Source organism: Gallus gallus, chromosome 12, assembly GCF_016699485.2.
Source record: "Gallus gallus isolate bGalGal1 chromosome 12, bGalGal1.mat.broiler.GRCg7b, whole genome shotgun sequence".
Taxonomy (NCBI): Eukaryota; Metazoa; Chordata; class Aves; order Galliformes; family Phasianidae; genus Gallus; species Gallus gallus.
The window spans coordinates 17,795,357-17,820,131 of record NC_052543.1 but is presented as its reverse complement, the minus strand read 5'-3'; the positions used below and the strand labels follow the sequence as shown (position 1 = coordinate 17,820,131).

Genomic DNA, 24,775 nt, shown 5'->3' with positions numbered 1-24,775 from the left:
GAAGTTTTGCCAGCAAAATTTCATTTATCTTGGGTGCTTTCATCAAAGCAAGGTATGCAGTGAAACAGCCATGAAAAATGGTACAAAGGGCAGAACTGCTGCCCCTGCGGTGGGTCCTGGCTCCTCCACCAGGAGTGCTACTGGTGTGAGAAGGTGGGAGGGGAAAATCAGGGAAACATCAGTCAATTTCAGAGCACTGAATTTATTTATTTCTCCATAAATTACTTTTAATGTAACAGTGAGATTGTCAGATTATAATCCTGGCCTGACATATATAACAAATGTTGTCATCTCTTAAGCGTTTTACAGACATTAATTCATCAATCTGCCCCCTTCTACTTCCTATCCAGACCCAAGAGAGTTAAACGTGAGGGCTGAGGGTGCAGTGGGGATTGATAAGAACTCAAGCTACTTCCTAGAGCATTTAGTTTCTTTTTGAGGCTTCCGTGACCTCAGATTTAATCAGAATGTTTAGTGAGTTCATCACAGAAAGCCGGAGAGTCGTATTCAGTGTGTTAGCTTATTAATTAGTATTTCTTTTGACTATTTTTCAGGACACGCCATGGAGCCCAACGGGATAATTTGATGGAGATCTCTCAGCTTGTTTTTCAATTTTCACATTCTGCTCCCAAAGAACAGATCGGTAGAGGAGAAGATGAAACACAACAGAGGAAGATGCATACGGAAGAAAACTCAGTTCAGTAAAAGCGAAGTCTCACTCTGTTTGGAGAGTGGAAAAGAGAAAGCATGGCACTATTATTTATCTTGTGGGGACTTCGGATTTCATTTTCTTCCTCTGGCACTTCCCTTCCTCTCACACCGGTTAAATGGCAAAGTTATTAGCATACAGGACAACACAGGTAGATCACTCAGCTGATGAATAACATCACCTTTAGAATTAATTAATTTCTTTTCCTTTCCTTTCAACTATGGACACAAGGTTGGCTTTTCTTTTGAAAATAATAAAGTCGAGGAAAAGAGCAATTTTTTTTTCTTATGAATAAACATTTTCCATGACTTATGAAGGGAGCATGGTGGTTTTGAAGCTGTGGCCCCAGTTGAGAATTAATTGAAGACCACGTGCAGCTCGAGACACACAACTTTAAAGTAATGAAAAACACAGAGGTTGGACATCAGTTGTTGGCCAGTTTTATCACAGGGCATGAGGCTGCCTGCCTTCATCAGGCTGGAGAAGGAGGGCTACTTCTGTCTGCTCTCCACTCCCTCACTGCAACTTGTAGGATGGTGCTAACGGTTCTGAAATTGTATATGCTCTCCTCTTGCTGGAGTGCTGGAGAATTAAAGAGTTCATCTCCTTTAACACATAATAGGATATGCCTTGTCAGCACAGTGTTCCAGAATGAAAAACATGTAAACAAAAGTATGAAAAAAGTTAATGCAGAAAATGGCCAAGCAGATTAGTGTGTTAAGCACCTCCTGTACAATGGAGATAAGAGGGCTATACCGACTTCTAAACATCTTTATAACATGCCTCTTAAGCTGTTTATTTTTATAAATGGTTCACTATAACACAGAAAACTTGCTGTGTATCTCACAGACTGTTTCCTCTCCAGATGCAGGATGAATCTCAGGCTCAGCCCAAGCCAATAGCTGAAAGGCTCTGAATTTCAGCAGGGCTGTGATTGCGCCCATAGACTCCCCCATCAGACAGCTTAGGTTAATTGAGTTACCAATTACCTCCCATGTGATGACCAGCTCTGAGCGGCTCCCTCCTCCTCCACTGACGTTGGTCGGTGCCACTGTGGGAACTGGAGGACAAAAAACACCGGGGCTGCAACAACCACCACTGCTGGAGGTCTCCTCTACTGCAGGAATAAAGCTTTCCTCCAGCTCCTCTCACATGCAGCTATTCTGCCATTCAACATGTGCAACGAGGGCTGCATTCTATTATGGTGCATTTTAAGTGAAATGAAATCATGTTTGCACATTTTCAGGTTTCTAAGGCTGAAGCCACAGATGTATTTGATACATGAGTACCCTGGTTCAAAAAATTAATTAAAGAAGCTAGTAGCATCAAGTATCTGACATTATTATGCCTCATCAACTAATTGGCAAAATGCTGTTCCATTCTGACTGTAGCTGCAACACTACTGATTTACTAATTATGCATTTGTTCAGTAAACATGTTGTTGGAGCAATATATTAATTTTTTTTTAATTGGCTGCATGCTTTCCTTAGGAAATTCAAAACTCGTTATTTGCTGTTCTCCTTCTGCCAGGATTGTAAGAGACCCAATGTGCATTGATTTGAGCCTGATTTCCCCAGTGGTGCTCCAAGTGTGTGGCTGCACAGGTCCATGGTTGAGGTCAAATAATATGTTGCTGTTGCAGGCTGAAGGGACTTTCATTTGTCTAATGGCTCTTGGTGGAGAGGCCAAGAAAGTATTTCTTGCCATATCTCCATATCTCAATACACATACTCACCTCATCAGCCTATTTCTGCTTCCTGGACACTGAATTGTGATGTGATAGATGGGATTTAGAGCAGCTTTGCTCCTCTTGTATAATTTGCAATACAATCACTTGTAGGATGATGTCCTGCTGTTTTTCTGCTACTGGAGAAGCATAAAAAAAGACAGCTGCACAACTGCACAACTTACAGGGGCCAAAACCTCCCATAAGAGGGCATTTATATTGTTTGCCACCTCCAAACCTTTGCTACTATTTCCTGATGTTTCAAGATTGTTCTTACCTTCAGTCAGCTTCCACTGCCTAAAAATGGTGTTAAGGCCAACCCACATCTAAATCTTTACGTGACTTAATTCTCTCTAGAAACATTGAGATTTTAAGGTAGTTCTGTTGTGCAGTCGGAAAAATGAGTGAAGGTGGAAATGGACCTTTTTTGGGGAGTTTAGTGTAGGTGTTCCATTTTGTCACTCGCAATCCATGCTTTTGTGCACATCAGAGATAAATAACCTAATGCTGAAAAGAACACTAAAGGAAAAAAATAACAAAATGGACATTCAAGACTACTACTACTCTGTTTCATGAGTCAGCTTAGACTCAATCAGTTCATGTGTTAAATGTGTTCAGCACTTACTACATTTGCATGGGAAAAACATTGGTACTACTGCTCAGCAGAGCCTCAACTGGGCCACAGGTGAGAAACATGAAAAACTGAGTGCACCAAAAGAGCCTCAATTGATTCTCTGCTCCATCTTAATGGAACAAACGGTGGCTCATTTGCACCCACAAATCTACTAATGCTTAGATTCTAGCTGGCAAAACAGCCACTGTAACAGCAAAGTTAAAATTCGCACTTCACTGTTGGTCTTTTGCTCTCCACACTGTTGTGCTGCATGCAGTTTCCTATTCTGATAAGAAATGGAAGACAAGTGTTACTCCTTCTACTGCACAGAGATGCTTTGAGGCAGTGCAATGGACAGCAGTGAAGGGGTTAAGTAAAGGAAACCTGATGTGAGTCTTTCTGCTCCCTTTGCTGAGCTTCAGCTTGCACTAAACTGTAAGGAAATAATGCTCCTTATGCTACTGCCGTGATAAATAATGGTAATTTTATTGTTTTTTTCTTTTTCTAGCCCCAGCCTTGTGAATCCTCCCAGTAAAACTGATGAGAGCTGTTACTGATTGCATAGGTGGTTTGAAACACCACACTTCACAAAGCCCCAAGGCAGCATCAGCAAGAAAGACCCTCTCAAGACTAATTTTGACTCCATGATCAATCGTGTGTTGGAAAGCATATATCTGTGATGCTCTGTGGGGAAATATAGAAAATTCAGCCTCTTCCTGTCTGCAGCTTTTCTTTAGCCTTCCATTTCCATACTGCACTTATTTCTCCCATGCAAAAGCTTCCTGGGGTTCTCCTGAGGGAGGAAGGGTTTGTGCCACTTGGGCACACATCCCCTCTCCACCTGAGCTCAGGACTGGTCCCTGTTGCAGGCTGGGAGCTTTCCAGCCCTGTGCTGCTGAGCAGCCTGCAACCCTCTGCACTGCCATACTGGCCAGGTGGTCCTGACTGCTAATGAGCCTCATTTGATTTCTCCCTCTGCACCTGGCAAGCAGACAAAATCTATCAAAATTGGTGTTCTAATGTTCAAATAGTTTTTTCTGGCACCAGTACTCAGAAGAATCTTTTACTTCAACAATAGGAAAAAAAAACCCTTTCTTATTAAATTTAAATCAACTGATTTAATACAGTTTGAAGTAATTCTGCCTTGGGAAAAATATGGCAGGTAGACAAATAATGTGGTGGGTATTCTGAGAAACAGATGGATCTGCCTTTCCAAGACTATATGTGCTTAAGTTGCTCCGAAAGAAATGCCTTCTATTTCTTTTCACGGAAACTACAACAGCTATAAAGAGCACAATAACACTACTTGATAGAGCAACATCTCACATAAAAAAAATATATTTTTCAACACAATCACTTCCACTAGCTACGCATTTTTTGCCTGTGATGAACATGAGCTTGCATGTGCTTGCCAAAATCACCAGCAGAGGTGACCACTGTTGCTGTCACCGCTGCTCAAACACACCACCCACCCTTTGCTGTTGTCACATCCACTGTTTGTCTCCATAAATGTTCAGCAAGTGTTAATGAATGTCAGTGAGTGACATTTTTTCCACATTACACAGACCTCTGCTTCATACACACCATTCAGTCAGATTGCCCCTCTGCTGCCATCTGCCACATGGCAACAAAATGTAATGGAATACGGAATGTGGGAAGGTTCAAAGTTTGCTGCCATACCACCAACATCTGCCTCTGATGTCATGGAGCAACATAATAAAACAGGAGGCATTACTTTTGGAGCAGCTATTGCATTTTCTAGTATATAATCTACAATATTATATTTTGAGTTCAGTCTTGAAGTGCAGCTTGCCAAGCTTCAGCACGTGGCATATGAGATAAAAAGAGAGGAGAAAGTGGACTGTAAAAGCTGCTTCCATTTCACTGCTCTCCATCCTACAGGTTTGGGTTTTATGGGTGGGAGAGAGCTGATATGCAGGGGGCTGAGAGAAACATAAAACAAAGCAAAGGTTTGGGCTTCAAATAAATTGTACCAAACAGAGAAGGTTAAAGGACTGACAGTGTTGGTCATCCAAGAATGAGCTTTTTTCCCATGAGGTTCCAAGTCCCGGAAGATAAATGTGTAAAGGTTAGACAGACTGATAGGAAAGATCCTGTCCTGAAGTCAGTAGAAGCTATTAGCCTCACTGGGCTTTGGATGTTGTAATTTATTTTCTCCACTTAAAGCCAATATCCTGTCCCCACTGATGTTCAGATATCAAACACCCTAAGCAGCAAAGGCTTTATGTGCTCATGCTAGGGTATGCCAGAGAGCTGGCTTTATCATTTTCTGTTCAAGTCTCTGAGCAGAGTATAAGTACAGTTATAATAGGAGGAAAACATAAGTTGCTCCACAATCGCTTCAAAGAAGGCTTGTGTTCAGGCACAGGCATTAGATGCACTTGGGGATGTATAAAAGCACAGCTCAGCTCCAGCCTTTATTGCTGGCTCAGGTGATGCTGTAGCTGGAGAGAAATGCATGTGGTATCTAAGACATGTCCAAGCATCACTCGCATCAGTATTGCAGGTCAAGGAAACATAAGAGCCACAAATTGGTAAAATGCCAAAGAGGTATTTAAGAAACTGAAGTAGGGAGGCTTTGCTTTCACAAACCTCTCACATCAGCAAACTGGCAATGTACCTGTGTTGAAAAACCTAGGAGAAACCAGGGACTTACCTGCTGCTTTGGTTTTCAGTAGGGCTGATGGCTTGCTTGGCTCTCCAGTTCCAACACTGTTGCTGGCAACTACACGGAACTCATACTCAACCCAAGGGCTTAAGTCAACCACTGTTGCTTTGTGAGTCCTACCATTGAGGACTTCAGGAACTAATAGTAAAATAAACACGTCAATAAAAAAATATTTTTGAGTAATTAATGTTACATGCACAAAATACAAGGCAACTCTCAAATACTCACCTGTTGAAACTGCCTGCCATCCAACTGAGAAAGGAGTCCTTGTTTGAATGCTGTAGATCTGGACTGGACTATTGTTATCTCTTCCAGATTTCCAGGATAACACGGCAGTAGTGCTAGAAATATGTTCAACTCTAACATCTTCTGGTGGGCCTGGGGGACCTAATGTGAAAAATATTTTAAGATAAATGTATTTAAAAAAGATGATAACTGAGGATAATCAAGAGTGCAAGGCGGCGCCTTATACAGATGTCTGATTTCTACTAGTGGCTACAGGATTTGCTGCCATCAAAGAATTTCTTTTGCTGTTGACAGTAGAAGGATTAACTAAAATTTCAATCTTATCGCTTAGTTGATCACTGAAAGTGATCTTTCATATTATCTCCAAAGAGTGGAAAGAGGCCTGGTCTCTTGATTTTTGCCAGCCTATACCATGACCCAGAGATGCCCAGCAAGGAGCAGCTGACACCATTCTCTTGAAAGAGAAGCACTTCCCTATCCCCTGCTCTGCTGAACTGCATAGCAAGAAAGGATAACCTCCAAAAAAGGTCAAGGCACAATTGTACAGATCTCACACTGAGCTACCAAAATCTTAGACTGTCATCCTAGGACTTTTTAAACAACAGCTGATGCTAAGAAATACTAATTCCTCCAGAAGATATGTGTCTAGATTTAATAAACATACCTCTTACAATTATATCTACTGCTGTAGATTGACTGTCTAAAGTTGTCTGCACCATGCACACATATTTCCCAGAATGATGAAGTTGAATATTTCTTATCATCAGATCTCCAACAGATTCCTGGAGATACAAAGAAAGTAAACTAATCACTCACAACGTGCTTTTCATACTGGACATTTTTTATAAATTGCTCAATATTAATAAGAAATTCAGCTTTTAAATTAAAATATTCATAGCTATCATCAGTTTTTCTCATGTGGACATTTTTATTATGGCTTCACAAATAACTCGAGCGCCTTTATGAAATTTAAGAAAGAAAAATAAATGGCTGCAGTCCTTTTAAAGAAACAGAGATTTGCCACGCATATAAATAGTGATGGAAGAGTTATGAAAAATGCTCGTGTGGTCTAATGACTGGCAAACAGATTCATTAAGCACTAAAGAGTTTTAAAAACTTACTCCTCCAATTCTCTCAAAATGAGGCATTCCTCTTTTAAAGTCAATTTGGTTGCCACTGAATGACCACGTGAACGCCACAGCAATGGAGGGGTCATGAGAAACCTGGCATGGAAGGACTATGCTTTCTCCAACTGTTACATCCATGTTGGAAGGTGCAATAGTAATTACAGTCCTTTCTGTGGAGACAAAACAATTTCCTTTTTATTAAAATGCTTATAAAAATAGTAGACCTTGAATGAGCTTTGTACCATTGGTGAAATGATGTAAAATTGGCCCAGATGTTCCATAATAAAGAAGATTATCTCTAAAATGGGGATGACTTCAGAACACTCTTACCCATGTGTAGCCTATTACTTCTGCAGTATCGATGTGAGCACTCCGCGTGCTCTGAGAGTGAGCAGATGTCAGAGGCAACACACTAAATTAGTCATATGTTACTTTGTAAATCCCATAGTCGATAGATATGATTTCAGCTTAAAACATGCAGAATTAATCACTGAGACTGTTAGAAATATACCCACAGTTCTTCAGGTTTGAAAATCCCTCCTTACAGGAAACTGCTGCAAAAACAAACCCGTTGTCCATCTCTGCTTACTGTATATATAGTGAGATCTTTAATCTACATTCTTAGCAGCAGTTTACTGTAGTGTTGCTTACACTACAGCTTCAAAAAAGCTATCTCAACAGACAGAAAAACTATCTATGTAATCTTTTTTAACCCCTTAGACTGAGAAATAAAGATGCAGATCTTATTAAGGGAAGTAGTACTTTGCTGAAGGGGAAAGAAAAGGGTTTATATGGCTTCATTTTTGTTGTTATGACTGGCAGATAGATTAGAGATAACAACCACTTTGTTGTAGCAATTCCATTGAATAAAGCTTTTGTGCATGAAAATGTTATAAAATGGTGAGAATTGAGAGGCACATGAATAAAATGAGAGCAGAATCTATTCAACAATATTAATGCATTCCGAAAATAACATGAGAGGAGGAGAAGAAACCTTGCAGGAGTTGTATTAGTTTAGTGTTCATGCTGGCTTAACTCTATCTGTTGTAAATGCATTCATAAATTCAGAATTTTGGTTACCAGGGCTATGGTTCAAAGGGGTTGGTGCATGATAGGGCATCCAACACTTCACCTTCAAGTACATTTTTGTTTAGATTGTTGCCACCATTGTACTAACCAAATAATATGTAAGCACAGGCAGGCAACATGGACTGAAGCTTGATGGGTTTCTTCCCAGCATCTGAGCTGCACTGTTGGAGTGATTATTACAGCAGTGGTCAAGAAGCATCAAGGTAGGGTGGTGCATATTCTGCCAACCTTTTAAAACAAAAACCTCCAGTTTCAATGACATGCCTGCTGTAAATACCATATACCGTTATCAAAGGAAAACAGAGAGTTTGTCTGATTTCTATTGCTATAGGCCAATTAGGTGATTTTTTTCTGGAATCACTGAGAAGCTGACTGTCAGAGGTTCTAGAGCTCAGGTTTAGAACACTTTATTAGATTTCCCTGTGTACTCTGATCGCTCTTCATAACTATGCAAAACCGCCATCGTGGCAGATCCATCCATTTGTCTGAAGTCAAGGACTGCAGAAATGTGAAGGCCTCAGATGACTGTCCTGAAGATACTTGATCATCAAGTTAAAGCAATCTCTCCCTCTCCCTGGAAGCAGAATGTCAGTTGCAATAAATTCCAGATGATTCAAGGGCCATACTCCCTGTTGGCACAAATCCACTGATTTCAGCACACATTGGCAAAGAACTTGGCTCCATAAATCTCAAGTGAAGTAATTCCATTGTGAAGTACAGTTAACTTTTACAGAATAATGTTGAAAAGTATCTAAGAGCTACAGAAAACCTCCACAAACTTTCACTTTCTTGCTTTTTTTTTTTTCTCCAGCGCTTTTTTTTTTCTCACAACTGAAACAGATTACCACGAATAATACTTTGAGGTAAGAATTGAAGTAATGCTGTGTACGTTAAAAGAAGAAGCAACGAAAGAGTTCCTTGGTATAAGATAAAAACTGGAAAGATGGTTATATGATAGCTGGAACTGTCCTTTGCCACCTGCAGATGGAGAAGCATGATCTGGCCTGAGGTGGTCCCCAGGCCCATCATCCCATCCTCCAAGGCCAACCTGTGTCATTCTCTCCATCCTTAAGCCTATAAACTCTGTGAACCTTTACACTGAGCTTTTGAAGCCAAATAAGTAGAGGAGTAAAGAAACATTAATATCTGGATAAGACTGAATGGTTGTTATGGGCTTCAGGTTCCCAGGCTGCTCAGAGAGACTCCCGGGTCCCAGATGAGTTCTCTGCTGACTGGTATGAACTGTTCCTGGTGTTTTATCTGTCCTGCTTAAAGCTGATGTGAGTTTGTCTGATCTGCATTGCATTGGTGGCAGCCTGGAGGTACTGCTGAATTCTGTTACCACAACAAAGCTCTAAACCACGGCACCTACTCCAGGGATGGAATTCACTTTGTTTGCTTTGGTCCATTAAGCTTTAATAAAGCTTTGCACCACTACTGAATATTCCACGTCAAGTACTCCTTGTCCTCCAAACTCCTCTTTAAAATATCTGCCCTTCACAAGCCCCATCTCACCTCTGCTGCCAGAAGAGTTAACACTACCTCAATTTGTAACTCCTACTTCTCTGCATTGGATGGCTGGTCACCAAGATTGGTGCATTTTGACTCTTCTGCTATGCACCGTGTACAATTACAGCAGTCTATAAATAAGTAAAATACTACAAATGAAATCAATTTATTTCTATGGAAAAGTTGGAGTAAAACTAAGCAAGAATGATAGCAACAGTATTGCATAGAATTTATAATCAGATTCAACAGTTATATTCTGAAACCCACAGAATACAAATAGGGAATGGTGCTCCATACACTAAAATGTTTAAGACTCCCCCAGAGCCAACTGACTACAATATAGGAAGGGGCCATCAGTTTGCTGGGTGGGAACTTTTTGAAATCTCTTTTTATCAGAAAGTTCCAAAATTATTATCATCCTGTTGTGTCTTCTGTTCTAGCCTGCTCATAACCAGTAGCATCACTGATGCAGAGTTGTTCACTTGTGTGTTCTTTTCTGCTTCCTTTACGGAGCTGTCTTTAAGACGACTACCTCAAATACTTTGAAAAGCTTCTTACAGGCTCATGGCTATACATCATCTATCTCTCCTATTTAGCAACTTCAGATGTGTATTGAATGGCAAGACCCATTCCAAAGGAGAAAACAGATAAGATGGTGTGAGTGCTTGAGGTATAATAAAGATTTCTCACACAAAGAATAAACAACTCAATGAGCAGCAATAAACTTAATTTGCACATTAGATATGCTTTTCCAAGTTCTGACATTTCAGTTGAAAATAATGCTGAAGCAACGAGGCCTATAATTGAACAGCCAAAACTTCTCCAGAGGGGAAACAAAAACAAATGTTCCCTGCAAACAAGATCGTTTTTATAACATGTTGTTACTCAGTGTTTTAATAAACTTCCTAAATGCCAAACAAAATATTTTTTTCATTTTTTTTAATGGGATTTTTTCATATTGCTCCATTAGGATGTATATATGGGGTAGCTGAAATGGTGTCTAACTTTAATGAAATCAGAGCCACCTAAACCCTAAAGTTCTTGGTGTATTCACCGCTAGCTGTGCTGTAACATCAGCTCAGATTACACATTGCACTGCATCAATGCTAATTGCTCTTTCATAGCATGAAAACAGTTTTAGACAACTGCAGTAGGTTAGGAAGAAGGACGTTCCTGCAGGCTAGAGTAAATATTCTGAATTCACCGAAAATGAACATATTAGGAAAAAAGGCAGTTATAAACTGCATGTAATAATGTGCTCTCCTTGTAACTGCAATCATTATTAATGTTAGCTCTTTTGCAAAACTGAAATTTATTTACTATAATCTCACAAGTTCCACACTCTAACTTTTCTTTCTCATTTAAAATCAACAAATATGAATACTTGTATAAGAAAATACCAGCACTGAAAAGATCATGCAGGATAAAGAGGGAGAAAAGATGCCGTTTGCCATAGTTTTCCTTCTTTTCTTCCCCTCATTGATCAGACATCAGAGGATACAGAGCACAGTCATTACACATGCTGCTCACAGGAACAGCTACACAAACAATATCTCTTTTTATGTCCTTCAGCTCTGGACTGGCCCACCTGAGAGATAAGTTGGTACTAGCACTTTTTACTAATGGAGATGGACCATCCATCAGTGCAGCAAAAACTTGAAGCAGAGGGCTGCTTGGATGTAACAGACTTTAATGTCTTCCACAATGCATTTATCTGTGTTTCAAAGAAAGGTGGAAACTGCTGCGGGGAGGTAACTCGTGTGGAGCAGCGCTGCCCCGGGAGCACAGCCAGGGTGTGAAGTCACACCAGCAGCCCCAGCGCAGCCTCTTCGAACTGCCCATACTGAGAACCTCAAAGAGATGCTCTCTTTGTAAGCGTGCCAAAGTAGCACCCAGCAGCTGAGTGGGGGGTTTCGGGATCTGCAGCGATGCAACAAATGCAACACATCTGTGTCATGATGAAGGAAATAAAAGCACCTAATATTCAGATTAATTCCTAGTGCCTTATTTTATTTTACAGCCATTTTATAGTCTCTTCTGCAATCTCAGATGTGACAGAAATTAAAAATGAGCAGAATAAACCCATGCAAGCACACTGTACAGGGGCGCCATATTGGTCCTGTGTTGTGCTAACCTCAGGCTGCCCAATGCCTGCAACTTCTAAATAGTACTGCAGTGCAAATATCACTGTTACTGTTACTGTGCATTTCAGTTGGCATCTTGAGAGACCTCTCTGATTAATATATTGATTGTCAGTCTGCTGTGGTCATGAGATTTCCTTTGCTACAGGTGATATCGCTCATTTTTAGCTGTAAACTGCAAGGAAAAACCTCTCGATACCAACAGTGATTGGTATAGTCTTGAACAGCCCAGCAAAAAACACCCCACACACTTTCTACTATTCATAAAGCACAAAGGAACATACTAAAGTACCTTTCACAATCAGGTTCCCTGAATTTCTGGCAACTCCGAACTGATTTGTTGCTATACAAGTGTACACCCCAGCATCTGATTTGGTGATGTTGTAAAGCCTGAGACTGCCATCCTCCAGTAAGAGGGCCCTGGGAAAACAAACAAACAAACAAGCAATAAAAGAAGAATAAGAAAAAAAAGGCTTCTGTTACAGGAACTGCAATAAAAATGCAATGCTTCTTTTAATATTTAAATGCTTCCATTATGTTTCTTTTCTCTTCTACAGCAAGCTGAATATGCAGCAACTAATTTTCACCTCTGCTCGTTATTGATTTCTATATTGAGAATGTTATATTGACATACTGGAATTGACCATTAACTTATCCAGATCGCTTATAGTAAAATTAGGAGTCTCAAGAGAAAGAAGGAAGACCCAACTTTTTACCTAATTGTGCTGTATTTTACCACGGGGGGCATTTTTCCAGATCCCAGTGCGGAGATGCTATACTAATGTTATGTCTGAGGCCAGCTGCCTGTGCAATTTTGTCAGGATTATTAAAAGACATTAGCAGAGTAGCTGAGATGCTGAAATGCCATCTCACAAGCCAAGGAGCCAAATCAAATACACTGCTCTCTCCCAGGGCCCTCAAATCACCTTGTTAGTCACTATGTTGTTCACGTAAGTTTGCAGAGGATTGGGTAAATTGCATTTAATAGTAATTTCAGAACCACTCCTGGGTTTTGAGGACAAAATTAATTTCTAAGCTTGTTTACATGGCTCTTCATGTCAATGAGATACCTTTCGGATGCATGCCAGTGCAGTGCTCAGTGTGAATTTTCTGTAGTTAGGCTTACACAGCAAGCCTGGGACCTCTTTCTGTTACATACAGGGACAACAATTCAGGACTAGAGGACTTCCTTCATGAATATACAGAAACAGAATTGTTAGGCAATGAGCTTTCGGATAGAAATGACATTACTCCATAAAATTTTCTTAATTTGATGTCAGTTCTTCCATCCAACTATTGCTCCTGGTAGATGCTGAAGCTTTTGATAAGTTTTTGAGTTCAGAAGGACAGCAGACTGAAAGACTTGAAGATCCTTGAATCACATGAAAATTGGGTTGGGGTTTCAGCACACAGACTTTCCTGCTAGTAAGGTCCCTGTATGAGCACACTCCTTAGTAGGCATCAGAGAATCTGCACTGCACAGGGATGAGCTGCACTCAGACATCATGCTTTGCTGGATCTGACAGAATCCAGACGTAAGTCATAAATCCCCAGGAAAAGAGGCTTCATTCATTCCAGTGCTCACAGAAGCACTGCATTATTCTTTTATATTCCTCTTTTAATTGACATTTAAATCTAACACAAGAATTCTTTTATAAAAAGAAAATATCTAATTCATGCATCACAACTTGGGTATTTAATATTTATTACTGACAACATAAGATTGGATGATGCAATGAATTATTAAAGGAAACGAACAATAACAAGAGCAGCAGTTGAAGCTGGCAGTACTATCATAGCTGTTAAATCACAAAAACCATCAGAGCACCTTTCTGTATTCCACTCTCATATTTACAAGCTTGTAGCTATATGCATAACACACATCAGGCCTTGTTCTTCTTCCCATTACCTCTTTTCAGCCTCAGCTGAAGGAGAGAAGTGCCAGATGCGGGTTTCAGAACCTGTCCTGGAGCAATGGGGCCTACCCACCCTGCACAGCGCCAGGGATGCAGAGTGGGGGCTGAACAGAGGTGATGTAGTGCCCACCTGATGAGGGATGATGGGGAGAGGAGCTGAGAGGGAAAAGGATTCAGGCTGGAATGAAAAATCTTTGTTACCTTGGCAATAATCACCAGTACTGCAGTGGTTGCTTGCCTGCAATTTGGAGTATGATGAGAAAATAAGTTGGGGTTTAATAATCTATCATATATCCATATTAAATTGGAGAAGAGCAATAAAGTACACTCCTCAATATAACGATGACTCAACCAAATAACATTTTCAGATACGGATGAATAAGCAAGAAAGAATTTAACCTTTCCACTGGCATCACGATGCTGTGCATCAAACCAGGGTCTAGGAGTGCATCTCCTTCGTGCGCTGGTTGGCTGATGTATAGTGGCTTTATCATACAGCACCAACAGGTACTCAGATGTGAGCGTTCACAGATTGGATACCTGACGAATAAGCTATAATGAGCCAACATATTGCCTGTCTCACGTGCTGACATCCTGTTACTTTAACTGCAGTTGTATGTAAAAGCATTGGGCACAAACTGGAATCTAGAAGTGGGAATGGGGAAAAAAGGACAATGCCAGTCCCCAAAATCTTCTACTGTAAATATCTGGGAAAAACAGTCTGTAGAAATGCAGAATAATAAAGGAAGAAACTTTGAAAGCACTGTGCTGAGCCCACTATGGGCTTTTCCACCAAAGTTTAGTGATGTCTGGCTCAGATTTCTTTTTGTGTATTCTTCCTTAGAAACTGGGATCTGAATAATTCACAGCTTTGTGGTTTACCCACTACGAGGGGCTGGTACCCACTCAAGTGCTGACAAGGCAGCGTTTGATCTGTAGAATTGTCGTTCTGAAACAATACTTCCACGACCCGGCGAGTTGAGATAGAATGGTTCTTTCAATGGATCAAAACAGAGCTTGGCAGAGATGAGCCAGGAGCTAATAAAAGCTTCAGAGCAGTGTGAAACCTGGCAGAGGTCACGTTACCTGAAGACAATTAGGGAGATAGTAGTACATATGATGCTTGGGCAGAATTTATGTAAAAGCAGAATGGAATCTGGAGTAATTGGCTGGCAGAGAAGGGAATTAAAGCAAAACAAAGAAAAAAGTAATTTACAGATGTACTGAGGTCTGCGTCAGGAGAGGGATGAGAAAGCGGAGCACAGCAGAAAATCAACATGATGCATTTTGAATACAAGGGAAAAAGCTCTGTGAAACACTGACCCCATTGCCATGTACAGCAAAGTTGCCATAAACTTCCTCCAAGCCACGACTTTGTGCTGTGGGTGGGTTCAGAGGGGCTTCACTTTGTCCTCTTCCATTTGTCTTTCAAATTACAGCACTGCGCTTCCGACTGCGATGGGAATGTTTCCTTTAATGGGCTTCGGATCAGGCTCTAACAAACAATTTAAGAAGAAGCTGTGAAATGCATGTCTCACCTGCTGAAAGGCTTGCTGAAAACCGCTACTTTTCACAACATTTTACACTGTGTGAAGGCTATGGATAATAATTCTTACCACTTGCACTGGGAGACAAGGTAATTTCAAGTAATGAGACAAGATAGAAAAGTTTAACTTGTTGGATATAATGCCAGTAGAATATTCTCTCTGCCAGGAAAATGGGACTTTACTCAGTAAGTAAACAAGGGACAAAAGTTAAAAGGCCTGCAGTGAATCTGGTGGATGTGACCCTGCTATGGAGGAGAAAATGCAATGAGCTGCTTGAGACACAGCTGCTCATAAAGTCCTGCTGCAGCAAGGGATTGCTTGGGCAGAAGCCTAAGTCTAAACTGCATCTCTGACTTACAAAGTGCTTAAGTGCTTAACAGAATGCTCTAATGCTGGTATTTCTGTCTGAATTATGCAGGTTCCATCTCTGGGTAAATAGCTCAATCAAGCAAAGATGCTATGAGGAAAGGACAAATAGAAAATTCAGCAATACAAACTCATACAAAGTTCCAGCACACAAAGGCTGGTCGGAAATAGTCAGAAATATCATTCCCTATGTAACAAGCCTGGGAACCTACACCACAGAGTGGTGGATATGGTGGAAGTTTGCTTCCAGTGGATCATAGGAACATAAGACAGCCATAAAGCCCAGTTTCAGGGCACAGCTCTCCAATTCTGCAGCCGTTCCCATGGAAGAAGCGAGGGCAGGGCCCTGCAGGGCTGTCCCAGCACCAGGTGGGCTGCAATGCGGGTTTGGTTCCAGCAGCAGTGCCTTTCCAAGCAGGATGAAAACCACCTCCAAGAGGGGATCCACAGCTCTTCGCATCTCTGTCAACCTTCAATCATGCACCAGTTGGGGAGAAGTTTCTCCCCAGTTTATTAAGCACAATGATGTCCTTTTGTTTGTTTTTAATCTACTAATTTCATGGGATTGATCCGTGTCCTTGTCCTCCTTGAGTGACTCCATTAACATGCAAGATAAGCGCAGAAGTGAGAAGGGAAAACAAACAGGAGACTCAAGAGTCAAAACTCAATCACGTTCAAAAAGAAGATTCTGCAATGCTTCTGCAGAAGACACGAGGCTGGGAAGAAGTGAGAGCTCATTAAAATTGTCACACATACTTTTTAGGTAAAGAACTTGAGAAATCGGGCAGGGACAATAGATACAGCTTTTAATTAACCAGGCCAAACAAACCATCTCTGAAAGCGTTGTCTCATGTGAACAAAAGATTGTTGATGGCTATTTGCTTTGATCTTAAGGGCATGAAAGAATAATATGTATTTAACAAGGCTGATAGAAAAATAAAATCTGAGACAAGAAAGAGGTGTCAACTCATTAGATTTTAAAGAGCAGCAGAGGTAATTTTGCACACAGCTGTATTGTTCAGCCGATCCTTGTTAGAGAGGTACGATTCTAATTCATGGATGTGAATTGCATTAATTCAATACAGCAAATGTCTTTGAAATCCCCATCAAAATCAGTTGAGCTGCACTGGTGTAATAGCAGGGGTGATTCAAACCTAAGTCTGCAGATTTCAGCGCTGCCAGTATTACAGTTATCTCTTCAAGGGCATAAAATAATTCCTCTCCAAATAAAGTAACCCTGATACTTGATGTACAGATTCACCCTTCTTTTCTCCTGTCTGCCTCTAACATCGAGTGTCTGACACCTGGTAATGTTATTGAAGCCGTCATTGTGGCACTGTGCAGATAAAAAGGAACACACTGGATCTGATGAAATCAGAGGCAAAGTAATTTTTATTATCTGAGAGATCCTATTTGTAACTATATCTTCTCAGTCTCACTTTGGTGCTCGAGAGCAAAACCACTCTTGATTTCATGGGCTCTGAAAAGCCACATTGTTTATACATTTCTAGCAGGTACACCAGCAGTCACTGGGACAATAACTGACTCTTCCAATTTTGCAAAGATCGGTAAGGCATGAGGGAGGCTGAATTAAAAAGGATGGGGGGGAAGCAAGTGAGAGGCAGACGCATGAGCACAGCTCTCCAGTGACTCGGTTCCTACTGATTTATGCAGGTGTAAATGTGAGTAAAGTTTGACTGAGTGAATGAATTGTACCTGTGGATGACAGCTCTGGTATTTTTGAAAAGGTCCCACTGAGTCCCATCTGAGATCCAACTGTCTGTATTATATGTTAATGATCTTTGTATCTGTTTATCTATTCTGAGTGTAATTTGTATGCTAATAGTACTGCCATTTAATAAACTATGCTTAAATGAAGATTTTCCTTATCTGCACAGCCTCAGAGTTGATTGACAATTAACTGGAAATAAAATAAATGCCATTAAAACCCATGTTAACTATTTAGATCAAAACAAAATTACACAATCAAGCTGAATAGTCTTATTGAAGTATTTTAGAAAAGAATGCCATTAGCAATGGTAGAAGGTGTCAGCAAAACACTGCCTCATGCTATTTTCCAAAATCCCTCACTGTTCCTAAAAACAAACATTATTCTTGCATAGAATCTCTGCTATTTGAGATTGCACATATTTACCTTATTCAAATACATACAGGCATGTGAGCTGAGTATTATGCCATCATGAAGCTTCAAGACAAATTATAATATTTTCAGGAGATGGCATTCCCATTAGCATAAAATAGTTATGGTTGCTAGGCCCTGTTTTTAAGATACTCGAGTGCTCAATATGAGGCAGATGTGTTTATGTGACGGTCAAAGGAAAAAAAGCAGCAAAACCATCAATCTGAAGCTATTGCATTACTGTGTCTACAGACTTGCAGCTGAGGAATCCTGGGCACCTCTATGTGTATGGAAAAGAAAGATGTGCCAACCAAGTAACTGGGTTAGTAATGAAAGAAAACAAAAGATCAGTGCCAAAAACACTTTAATCCTTTCAGCTTTCTAAATCAGTGTGATAGTTTTAAGCTGCTTGTGAGCCCTTTTCATCCCCAGTCTGCTGCACCAAACAAACATGCACTGTTCTGGTCTTCTGCCACATGGGGAAATGGGTCTCATGACAAGATATGGCCCATTTATGGCTCTTCTCTCCCATGTCTGTCCTTGTCCTGTTTGAAATCTGCATCCAAAAAGCCAGTGCCATGAGATGTCAGATAAACCTGACTGAGACTCGAGTTGCACTCCAGCAAGCCCAGCCAAAAAGAGACATTTCTTGGTTACAGGTCTATCTCGTGGGCAGGGCTTAATGAAAGGTAGCATTTACATGGCTGTGCATCGATCTGACAGTCATAGCTGACAAAAATATAGTGATAAAGAAATACAGTAAAAAGCAAAGGACCAGGAACCAGACTTCACAAATTCTGTGGTGAGAATCCACAAAGAAATTAAACTGAATTGTCAGAGTTAAAAGGTTGCCATATTTTCTATTTGCTGGCAAGTTCTGTTGCTTTTAAGAGACCTTCACATCAGAGAAAAGTTCTTCCAGCACAGGATGGGATGCCCATACTTATAGTATTCAATCTAATCCCACCATTAATCATTATTTTTATGATTCAGATCTTATCAGAGGCAGCCATTCATACAGCCAAATTCACTCCAGATGTAAAACTAAGCCCTTAATGTGGGACTTAAGTAGAATTTAAACAGTACATAAGGCCCTGAATTACCCTCTGTGTGGGAGTTTGATTCACTTAGAGAAATCTTCTTCCCTCTCTGCTTGTCAGAATGTATTTCAAAAATAAAAGTACAATAAAATCTGCAGTTAACTTTAAATTGTTTTGTATATACAAGTGGCAAGTGACACCAGGTACACAGTGTGGTACTGGCTTGTTTTCACAGATCCTGAAGCAGCATGTTTGCATGCATGCTCACATATAATAGATCTGCAGTACTGGGGATGCTCTTGCTGTAGCATGTTCTAATGTCGAAGTGGTTAATTTTTAACAATCAAACCAGAAAAGGGGTTTTGGAATGAGTAGTTCTAAACCCCAAGCACAGGTGAACTATATCTAAGACAACAAAAAAGGAAGGTCCCAAAACCACATTCTCCTCCACTGAGGAGCTCTCACTGCTGCTCTACCATTGACTTTCTCTCTGAGCTCATCCCCTGAATCCCTCTGCTCTACTCAGCCTGACTGCATTCATCTTTGTTGATCTCAGCCTCCACACCAATGACCCATCTCAACTCTGTGCTCTACTTGCCTGTCATGCTAACCTATAGCTATCACTCTATTGCATCTTTCAACATTATCTCCCCAACATACCATGATCTATCTGTTGCTTCTTAACACTACTTTTAGGGCAAAACTTTTTCAATCAGGAATCTTTTATTCAATACTTGTGCAGTGTAGCTGTTTTCCACCCATTACTATTATTTCTGTATGCAATGGCAATACGCACAAGAATAAGTGCAGTAGTAATGATATACATGGCAGTACAACTTGGACCAGAAGAGGAGCACAGAAGGTTGCATTCTCTCATTATTTTTTTGCAAACTCCTAATTAGGAACCTTGATTCAGAGCCTGTTGAAGTCAATGGAAAAGCTCCAGTGAGATTAGCTGGCTTTGGATCAAATCCTAAACATCAATCAGAATATGTGCATGAAGCAGGGATAGAACTTGAACTGAAAGGGAGAGAGGGCACAACACTGACACTCACTGGGGCTTAGTTTATTACAACTCCATATGACATAGAAGAGTGACAGATTGCTTGGGACATCTCAGCATGTAGGACAGCCCCTCAGAAAGGCTCACCTTAGCAAGGTTCCCAGGAGCTGTCTAGGAACAATTTAAAATTGTATTACAGAGATGTCATATAGGAGGGAAATTGTAATAAATCCAGTATTGTGCAGGTTGTCATTCTTCGTTGAACATGAGAACATATGGTTCATTTGCTTACTTGATGCTCATGCTATCTGATGTGCTAAACACTACTGCATTAAGTAGTCAGTAATACATGATGAAATTAAGTTTATTGGCTTGTTCCATTATAAAACTCCCCAAGGAGAGAGAAGAGAAGAGGAAAGAAAAGCCCTTTTCCTCTCTCTTCCACTGCACTAATATTCTGCCTGCTGCCCAACAGAGTTCCGCTGGGTCAAGTAGCAATGGGGGGCCCCTTCTGTCTTCTCATTACTTTACAGTGGATCGACTTCAAATGTAAAGATAACAGAGAAAGAAGAAAGGGGAAAAACAAAGCAAGATAAGATTAAGAAGAAAATTAAAACACTGCCTTTTTCTTCACCTCCTCTGTGCTCATTCTTCCTTTTCTCTGTATCTCTTTCCTCATCTTTCACTCAGTCATATGCTTTCTACTCCCCGGCCTTCCCTCTCATCTCAAGGTGAAGGCAGAAATAACTGGAAACACGAAAAACACGAAGGAAATGTGAAGGCACTGCAGGTCACTCAAACATTTCCTAGCATTCCTGTGACGGTGAAATTTTTCTTATGCCAATATTGTCATTTTTTGCCAGATCGCCAAAAATTTCTGCTCATGCTTACTCACTCATCAGCGTGTACTGCAATGTTTTATGGTCCTAATAGATTCAATGGCATTATCAAGAAGTGGGAAAAAGATGGGAAAAAGCCTGCATGCTTACGTTTCCACCCAACAATGAAAACAGAAAAATAGCATGGCTGCTAGCAAACAAATATTCAAGAGCTATATTTTTCCTATTTTTACTGGTCTTTCACAATATCTTTTCTACTACCATTCAAGTAGAAACGGAGACCATTATAATGTGAGAATAAGATATTTTTAGCCAGAATGTAGAACACTCCCTGCAACTTTCAGTGCTCCCTTGGGAAGGGTGTAATGATGGGTTTTGTCTGGTTACCACCGAATACATAGTAGTAGCACGGCTAGAGAGTTGAAAACCCAAAGCAATTCTACACAGCAATCTCAGGTTTTGCAGGAGTTTTCATATCTTAATATGTAAGTTCAGACCAAACACAGTGAAAGTAGGCAAGTAAATCCGTGTCTTTGATTTCTGTCAGTCTAGTTGTTAGCAAGGAATGGAACTGAAGTGATTAATCAAATTTAGCAGATGTGGAATCAATTTCATTGGTTCCCTAAGCAAAATTAGAATTTCATCAAGAGATAAGCTTAATTTGTATTCATGTTGACTTACAGCGATAGTGTCTAAGATATCTGGAATTGCTCTGATTGCTGATGCCCACACTTCAAGTGCTCTATTTAAAAGCTAAAATAGGAAATGAACTTCTTTACAAGCACACAGACAATGATAAGATAGAGGGGTTAAGGCATATCATCAAAGCTATGCAAAGCCTCCTGTGATAGAAAAGCAAAAGGGATAAAATGGAGATACACCTAATCCAGGCTTCAAAAAGTGGACTTAAAAATAAAATAATAGCAACATTAATATCCCATTCCTATTCATCTAGCCACATCGATGTAAGAAGCTGGGAATAGAATGCTAAGTGCTGGAATAGCATAAGAAAACATGGTGCATGTGAAACTTGCTACCAGCATACAAATGTCTGTGCTACCTTTATCTGCAAACAGTGAGTGCATAAATCAGGGCAGTTTGTGGCACTAAGCAGCACGACAAGCAAAGCTTCTCTTTGTCTGTACTGTGCAACTGGTGTGACTTCAGTACAGGCTTCTTTTTTTCAAACACTGTGGATGTTTCATTCCCCAGCTTTGTTCATCTAAAAGTTTGGCATCTCATTTGAGATGGAGGTGCCTGCCAAGAAAAAGTAAATAACTACCTTACACTGCATATTGACTTCAGCTAAATAAAAGTTAAGTAACATCAATCTCCTCCTTTGTTAGTAAAGTACGGCAAAACTTGGAATTTTCAATCCATTTTGTCATGATTCCTCCCCAAGCAGGATTTTTATTTATTTATTTATTTAAATAATGGATATTCTGGAAGGTTTCGATACAAGCTAAACAAACAATGCTGACATTCTGGTAATTGAAATGTTTCATTGCAGTTTGTTGAACTGCCCTGACACATTTCTTCTCAAATTGGTTCAAGCTGAAATGCTATTTCACAGTACAATATGCTTTGTGTGTAGTATTTGAGCAGTAGATTGAGGACTTCTCATGTTTACCAATTAGTTTTCCTCATTTTTTTTTAAATCCGCCTTTCTTTAATTCCAACAGTAGTCCACAAGAAGACAGCCTTTATTTATTTTCTTTCTTGCAAATAACCAGAAAGCTTTAAAAATATGTATATATATATATATATGCATATTTTTGAAATGGGGATCTGACTCTCAACAGCGGAGCAGCAGAAAAAGAGCAGCAGCAGACAGCAGCTGGGCACGCTGGAAAGGCTGAAGAAGAGCAGTTGTGCTCAGGAGACCCACGAACAGTTCAGATGAAGCACATGGCTATGAGAGGAGTCAACTCTTCAGCTAATGCAACCTGCTGGGTTGCTGCATCTCACCTGAGAGCAGGAGAATCCCCCCAGCTTGAGCCTCCAAGAGGCAGCTGTAAGACTTCAGCAATTAATAGATCATCTTTCTGCCCTCATAACGGTAGGCTCCAGCCACAACATCTGCTCAGAATCACACAAGATTCTTGCAAGACAGCTTTCATTTCAGCTGTTTCAAGCATTCTTCCATATTTCCTTTGTGAAACAGCAATAACTTGAATGCAAAATACCAACATCAAGGTTGGCATGAGAGAGAGAATATGCCAGGGTAGAGCAGCTTTACTTATGGCCAAGAATCAATTACCATCCTTCATTGAGATAGGGCTGAACATGGTCCTGCATGCAAGACCCGGAGCCAACAAGTATTGAGCATGTTTTATTGACGTACTTCTTGCCCAGTCCCCAGGAAAGGATTTAAATTATGAATATTTGCTTATTACTGATTATTAATGCATGGAAAGTGCTGTATATGACTAATGCATTTTTTCAGCCTACCTCATTTCTCTGTTTTCCCTAAGCAGTCTTCATCTAAATTCTGAGTGGAGTGAATCATATGTTTATATGCATTCACTACAGTGTTTGGGGATCCTCATATCTCATGCTGAGGGAAGAGCACCTCTCCCTGGTAAGTACATAGGGTTCCAATTCCTGTTCATTAAAATGCTTCAATCAAAAGGAATTTTTCAGAAATACATTTGCCACGAGGCTCCCGATCCCACCAACGGCACTAATAAGACAAGCATTCATGATGAGATCAGTATCTAGACTAGAAAATTTGTTGTGTTTAATATATTAATTGTCCTCCCTTTCTGTATTTTCTCTCTACTCTTCCTCAGTGGGCATGTGAGATGATAGCAGTGAGGTGTGAGATGAAGAGAACTCCCTTTGGGCTTACTGAGAATACCTAACATCAAAAACAGCTCATATCTGTGTCAAACTCCACATCTTGGGATGATCCAGAGGAGCTGGTTGGGGATCACAGCAAGGAGGGAGCAGGTAGAAAGAGCTCGGATTAGTCAGCTGCAGGATTTCCTTTTGATTCCCATGTTTGATAACCTCAAGTTCTGCCTCTAAAGCAGGCAGCTGCATGAGGCAAGGATAAACCCCACTGTCTGGGTGGTGACTCCTGACAGTGGATTTCAATTATTTTAGAGAATCTTGAAATAAAGTACTTAAGCAGATGAGGATCAGGAATCAGATCTGATAGAGGTACAGTTAGTTTGCTTTGCTATCTAATGTGAAAATTTATTGACTTGGGAATGTTTTGAAGGATTTATGTACATGATTCAAAGGTAATAAAGTTTTCTGCATAAGCAAGAGCACAAAAGTAGTTGAAGACCTGAGCAAAGATGTCTTTTAGCTACAGAGAAGATGGGAAAGATAAGTAGGGCTGGAGAAAGCTGTCTGTGCCCTGGGAAGGGGGCTGTAGGCTGAGGACCTTCACCAAGCTCTGCAGCTTGGCAAACAATGAGGAAATCAAGTACAAAATATTTCACAGTGCTTATATTAATAGTTTGGATGGTCTTAACTCTTCCTAGTTAGCACATTTCTACTTACATACTTAAACTGACATTAATATAATATTGCAAGATGACATTGCTTTAAGAGCTCACAGGATCAAACAGAGCAGTGACCATATATGCCACAAATCACAAATAAACTATTATGAGTGGAAGGAGGAAGGTGAAAAAGAAAGAATATCCTTTTCCCCTTAGGGTGAAACAAGACTAGTTGCAGTATTTCTGTAACAAAAGATCGAATTTGTCCAAGTCATTCCCAGGAAGCTATGGGGTTTGACTTATTTTGCAATGTGTCCATCACAGTGCTGCTGTCAAAACCATGTGGGATTGGTATTTCCTTTCTTTTTCCCTCCAGCAAATGTAGCCCAACCTGACTTAAAAAAAAGCTAGAAGAGGAATCCACAGAGATTACAAATGCTGCATAATAACAGGAGAACTGATATACGCAAAGGTTTAGTTAAAACAACGTGCCTGTATGTGACATGGCAGGATTTAATCATGCACACAAGTAAGTCAAAGCAGGTTCTCTCTCTGTTTTTATGAGTAAAGATATGTGATTTTAGTACTTTAATTAGCTGTGAAGAGGAATTACAGCCATA

General features: G+C 40.3%; 1 protein-coding gene across 3 annotated transcripts in view; it reads right to left on the bottom strand.

Annotated features, from left to right (window-relative positions):
* CNTN6 (contactin 6) overlaps positions 1-24,775 on the bottom strand; it is a 132,557-nt gene that overhangs the window by 13,871 nt on the left and 93,911 nt on the right. For all 3 annotated transcript variants that reach the window (XM_004944703.5, XM_015293209.4, XM_046900032.1), the window contains exons 12-17: positions 12,142-12,269; positions 7,105-7,280; positions 6,648-6,765; positions 5,966-6,124; positions 5,726-5,875; positions 1,699-1,769 (exon numbers count right to left, since the gene is read on the bottom strand). In XM_004944703.5, coding sequence (XP_004944760.2) covers positions 1,699-1,769; positions 5,726-5,875; positions 5,966-6,124; positions 6,648-6,765; positions 7,105-7,280; positions 12,142-12,269 — 802 coding nt within the window. The remainder of the gene's footprint in view (positions 1-1,698; positions 1,770-5,725; positions 5,876-5,965; positions 6,125-6,647; positions 6,766-7,104; positions 7,281-12,141; positions 12,270-24,775) is intronic.